Here is a 5,667-nt window from a genome sequence, read left to right as displayed (position 1 = left end):
CCTAAGTTTCGCAGGAAAAAACTCAAGAAAGCATTGAAATGGGATGGCTTTCAACCTAAGCTTTCAGACCTTGTGGTTGTTTTTAGTTACATCAAAAAAATGAACTACCTTAATGACTAGAAACATCGGCTTAGATTGTTTTTCGACATGCTTCGATAGTGTGAGTCTTGATATTCTATCGGAAAATTATGAGGACAGAGTTAATGTGCTATGTTTGTTTAAAAATTTTTTATTCAACGAAAAAAAGTACCTTTCAAACCGTTTTGGGTCGTCAGATTTTTATAAGTTTCAATGCAGTGATAAGTTTCAAATACATGTGATAGGTCCACTTTGTGGTTCGGTTATGCATTAATTGCCTTCATTCTAGCTGCAACAATTCCAAAATATAATTTTTTTGCAGATGATACAACAGTGTTATTCACATCGCAAAATTCTTCTGATGTCTACAAATTTTTCCGAGATTTGATTTAGAGATCCTTAAAGAATGGTTTGAAAACAATATGTTTTCAGTGAACAAAAACACGTGCAAAAAAACGTGTCTACATTTAAATCTCCTAACTGGCCTTTGGCCCTACATTGGCAGATTAGTGTAGATTGTGTTGGCGTAAAATTTTCCTTGATTATGTCAATGATTTTCTTAAACGATTGAACCAATTTTGAAAATTAGTTTATGTTCTCCAGTCCTTTCCAACAAAGAATCATTATCTTTGATTTTTCACGGTTTCACGACGCAAACTAACGTGAACAAGATTTTTTAAGCTTAGAAACGCCTCGCTAGGGCAATTTTTTTCAGCAATCGTGACAACAATGTCTCTTCTTTTTTTACATTCAGAGAATACTTTAACTCTCTCTGAAATTTACTTTGTGGGACTATTCAAAGAAATTTTACAGGAATTCAGAGGTTACTCTCAATTAATCAATTAATTTAACACCCGTCTTTTTGACAATAGAGATTGTCGTTCTAGAAGCAGTCTCAGGGGTCTAGTAAAAAAACCAAAAATTAAATCTGTTTTATTTGAAAAATCATCGGAGAATCGGATTAAAACAGCCTACAATTAACTTGTTGAAAATAATCTCATACCAGGTAAAACTTTGACAGTCTCAATTTAATTTTTTTCTGTGGTTTTTATGAAAACTGCATTTTCGGAAACGCTTGCTTGCATAATTTTTTCTTTGATGAGTTCTGAGTACGTCAGATTTGTAAAAGGTTGTTGTGCCTTAATTGCTGTTCTTGTTGATGCATAAATAGAGTACAAAATTGATTTATATTTATGTCTCATCGACAAATTTAATGTTTGTTAGACGAAACTCTTTGAAAATAGTGTGTTTTTAGAATAAAAAACAACTTTGACCCGGAGACTTCAAGTGTGAAAAATGTGTTTAATTATGAAATTTATAATTCATTGCTTGCGAACAACACTATAATGGATAACTTGATAATATCAATGAATAAATGTGCGAGCAAAATAATAAATCAAAGCAAAGAAGTTTTTAAATATTGGCTAATCAAATTTGCAATGAATTCCAATTTACTTTTTAAAAAGAATTGCAGCTTTCAACATTTTGAAAGCCATTGGAAAATATTTCGGAAATAAAAAAGTTTATTTTCAAATCTATGGATGTATATGTGACAAAGTTTGTCAATAACTTCTCTTACATATATCGAACACCCCATTTTGAATAACAGAATGCGCGAAATTGATCAAAAAGTTTCTAATTTAGAAAAGGACATTGGGCAAACTTGAGGGCCAAGGAATGAGTACATGTCGTTTCTGGGGTTCCCCGTTACTTTGAACCTCTTGATGCTCGGACCACACATATGTATTAGGGTACTGCACCGGGTATAATAGTAAAAGAAGGAGGCATTTTTGTTCACTCCCCAAATCCTGGGCATTTTTCCAGGAATTATTGTGAGAAATTCGGATGAAGGCAGAATGCTAAGTTCGGCAGCTGAAAAAGATAAAGCTGAATTTGTGTTAATAATGGTGCCAGGACAAAATACCAATGTCGAAATAGATAAATTAAAATCTCCTACTCCTCCTTCACCCCCGCCCCCTCCCCACTCCACCGTGGAATATAAGAAGCTATAATGGGCACTTATTTGTTTATTTTTTTATTGTCTAATCTTAGATCTATACGCTACTGACCATTAGTGAAATATTACTGATATTAAAAACAAAACAAAAATGGTTTGAAACAAACTTTTGTTATGCGTGGTAGTATTCACGGGGAAGGCTGGACAGAAATGGAAGCAGGCCTTGATTTAATACACAGTTATTTTAAAAATATTTACCCACGTTTAACTTACTTGAAATAGTGTGTGAAAAGGATCCTGGTTTCTGTTTTAGAAGTCTTTTTGCCGCCTCGTGTAGAGCCGGAGGTCCCAGCGAGATAAAAATCATGCCGTGCTTGTACGATTCATTAGAGAAACGCATTGCTTCCATCATGAAAGGACTGCCAGCCTATCCAAAAAAGTAATAAAATTGCCAATAAGACACCCATAGTAGTAGCCAATTAGCTTTCGGAATCAACCATCATTTTCGACGGAAAGAACAAATTTTTCGATTTCAATTACACGAAATTGAAATTATATGAATATTGAAAACTTGTGCGTGCAGAAAAATGTAGGAAGAAGTCACGGAATGGATAAGATAATTTTTTTCACCTCTCGGCAGGAAATAATGATTACCTGAAAGTGCATGGCTCCCCCGTTGACCAATCTAGAATATTCTGTCACGTTTCGGTCGCAGCTCTCATTTGGCATTCTAAACATCAGTTTTGAATAAAATAGTTTTTTAAAAGCTATATATAGTGTAATACAGGCCATCTCACACCAAATTATCACTAAAAGACGGTTATTTTGCAAAATTGACAAAAGTACTGATGATTTTCTCCTATGAAATTCTCCTATGAATGCTTTATTTCACTATTCTGATTTATTACGGTCTTCTTGATACCATTTTATGGGTAAGTTATGGGTAAGATTTTCCAAGAAGTTTGATTGTAACTGTATTACAACTTTATTCGCAAATGTCGTTTCCAATTTTCATCACTGGTACGAGAAAATTTATCTAATTTAATTCTGAACACGAACTTTAATAGTTATTACTCATTGCGTTTTGGACACATTAACAAGGAGAAAGCATTATAAATTTATTTGAAGCTAATAGAATGCAGTTGCATGTTAACAATCATATACATTGATTGTGATAGGGCTGTTATAATCTTTGTTTTTTGTAATATATCTGTAAATCAGACCATTTTTCACATGATCTGCAAACCGCATTTTGAAATAGGATTGATCATCTTATAAAATAAGATGGGTCATTCAACAGATACGACTTCCAAAGACGCAAAAGAACAATAGTTTTTCCCATAGTTTTCCAATGATAACAAACTAATCGTGTCCCTAGGCAGTACAAGATCAGATAGGTTTTCATCTTAGCATAAATCTATCCATATACCGTCTAGACTGGAACTCCTTATGATCAGATACCTCAGTACAACTTAAAAAATCAGTGATTACTTCCATCATAATCAATTCAATGTAGACGTTGAACTCCACTGCAAACTTCCTTCAAAATTTTGATTTAAACTGCAAAAAGTTCATTTAAAAACGTTAATTTTGTACAAAAATTATCTATAAAGATGATTTTTTAATCCGTCGAAAAAATCTCAAGTCAACTTTAAAAACATGTATTAAAGACCGTCAATGTCATGCATATAATTATTTTCTAATTATTATTGACCAGGCAATGCGTTTGGTATTGAACAGTGTGTTAACAAGAAACGCTAAATTAAATATGAGCTCAAGATCGAGTTCCGCCCAGAACGCAATATCTTTCTACGAAAACGAAAGAAAAAACTGCTTAATACATTTGAACCCATGGAAATCAATGGAAATCCAAAATATCATGCCATAGTAAGGTAAAAAGAAATGTTTGTGCACAAAATTTTCGGTAGAAAGGGTCGGAATAAATTTATTGACACTAAAAACGATTAAAAGAATAATGCCAAATCTAATAGAAAATAATATTATTGGTAATAAAAAAGGCAAAATAAAATTAAAATAATAATAAAAATAATAATAATAACAGTAGTACAAATAACAATGGTAATATTACTCATAAAACAAATAATATAACAAAACATAAATAATAAGAATAATATTAATATTATTATTAACAATAAAACTGAAAATATTGATAATAATATCAAAAAAATAGCAATAATAATAATATAATAATAATAATAATAATAATAATAATAATAATAATAATAATAATAATAATGATAATAGTAATAGATATAAAAGTAGTATTAAAAACTTTTATAGTAGAGAATAATAATAATAATAATAATAATAATAATAAAAATAATAATAATAATAATAATAATAGTAATAATAATAATAATAATAATAATAATAATAATAAAAATAATAATAATAATAATAATAATAATAATAATAATAATAATAACAATAATAGATACCCTAGCCAACAACAACCACAATACACATCGTAACCACACAATCAACAAACACGTCAAGTAAGACACGTGAAAACAACACACACGAAGAACAGTCAAATCAAGAAAGTGTCGACGCTGAAGCAGCCCTATATAGCAAGGATATGAGGGAAAACTGGACAAACATAAATAAAATCAAACCGTGATAGTTCTATAAATAGAAGTGCACCAACAACAGTAACAATTTTATGGTAGAATTCTGGATGGCAACAAAAACTAACAACAAAAAATTTAACTGGTTGTTAGGCACAGGCTCTCCCAGTTCATTTAAAGATCGGGAGCGAGCTGAAAACCTATGCAACACTATAAACAACCCATCTATAAGACAAAAGAAAGAAACATCGAAATTTTGTTTAATTCAACGATAATGAACAAAAGTATCAAGTGTCCTCCAAATGCATTTTGATTCTGGCTCATGGACAGCTAGAGGATGCCAACTCCTACCTGTGCAAAACTTTATTGAAAACATTAGACTAAATACTAACTCCACCACTCGCATCACACCATTTGAAGCACACTTTGACAGAAAACACAACACAGATCTTTCTAATATTCTCACCACACTATCACACAAAAAGCTAAAGCTATCTGACAAAAATTTAATCTTCATTTGATGAGACAAGCGTTTGCTGAAACAGGATGTCCTCTAAAGGGACTAATTATGGAACAAAGATGGTACAAGTGAAGACAACTTGGATATCCAATATCGCGAGGATCCTAACTCGAACTCTCTACAGCAGACAATTTTATGCAATAGCGACAGCTCTGAAAACATCCCACTAAACCAACACTCGCCAAGTAAGATAATACTTTCGGGAAAACATTTATCCATTGAAGAAAAACGACTAAATTAGATTTTGGTAAACAAAACATAGCTTGTAAAACAATTGCAGGAAAAGCGAAAGAACAACGTTCCATACCAGCACCACAATGGAACATCATTCCCTAGAGCAAAATCACTATCTGCAATCCATACATCATCACTTTAGACACACCTTTAACAAAAAATTGCAGTAATTCGAACAAGTTATATCGCAGTTGTAAGAGAACAGAAACGACGAACTGTCCATATGGTATTCTTCAAAACAGTACGCGAGTGCAGAAGAAATAAACAGAAAATAAGAAAGTCCTGTTTAG

The 5,667-nt window shown here is 31.8% G+C and overlaps 1 protein-coding gene across 1 annotated transcript in view; it reads right to left on the bottom strand.

The window, feature by feature from the left end:
• Positions 1-1,504: 1,504 nt before the first annotated feature.
• The window catches only part of LOC142354280 (lactosylceramide 4-alpha-galactosyltransferase-like), a 50,543-nt gene continuing 46,380 nt past the window's right edge, over positions 1,505-5,667 (bottom strand). The window contains exons 3-5 of the mRNA XM_075406546.1: positions 2,690-2,765; positions 2,309-2,462; positions 1,505-1,950 (exon numbers count right to left, since the gene is read on the bottom strand). Of these exons, the coding sequence (XP_075262661.1) occupies positions 1,703-1,950; positions 2,309-2,462; positions 2,690-2,765 (478 nt within the window). The 3' untranslated portion in view covers positions 1,505-1,702. The remainder of the gene's footprint in view (positions 1,951-2,308; positions 2,463-2,689; positions 2,766-5,667) is intronic.

Source organism: Convolutriloba macropyga, chromosome 15 (assembly GCF_964194025.1).
Source record: "Convolutriloba macropyga chromosome 15, txConMacr16.3, whole genome shotgun sequence".
NCBI lineage: Eukaryota > Metazoa > Xenacoelomorpha > Acoela > Convolutidae > Convolutriloba > Convolutriloba macropyga.
Note: the sequence above shows the minus strand (reverse complement) of the source record. Positions and strands in the feature narration are given on the sequence as shown.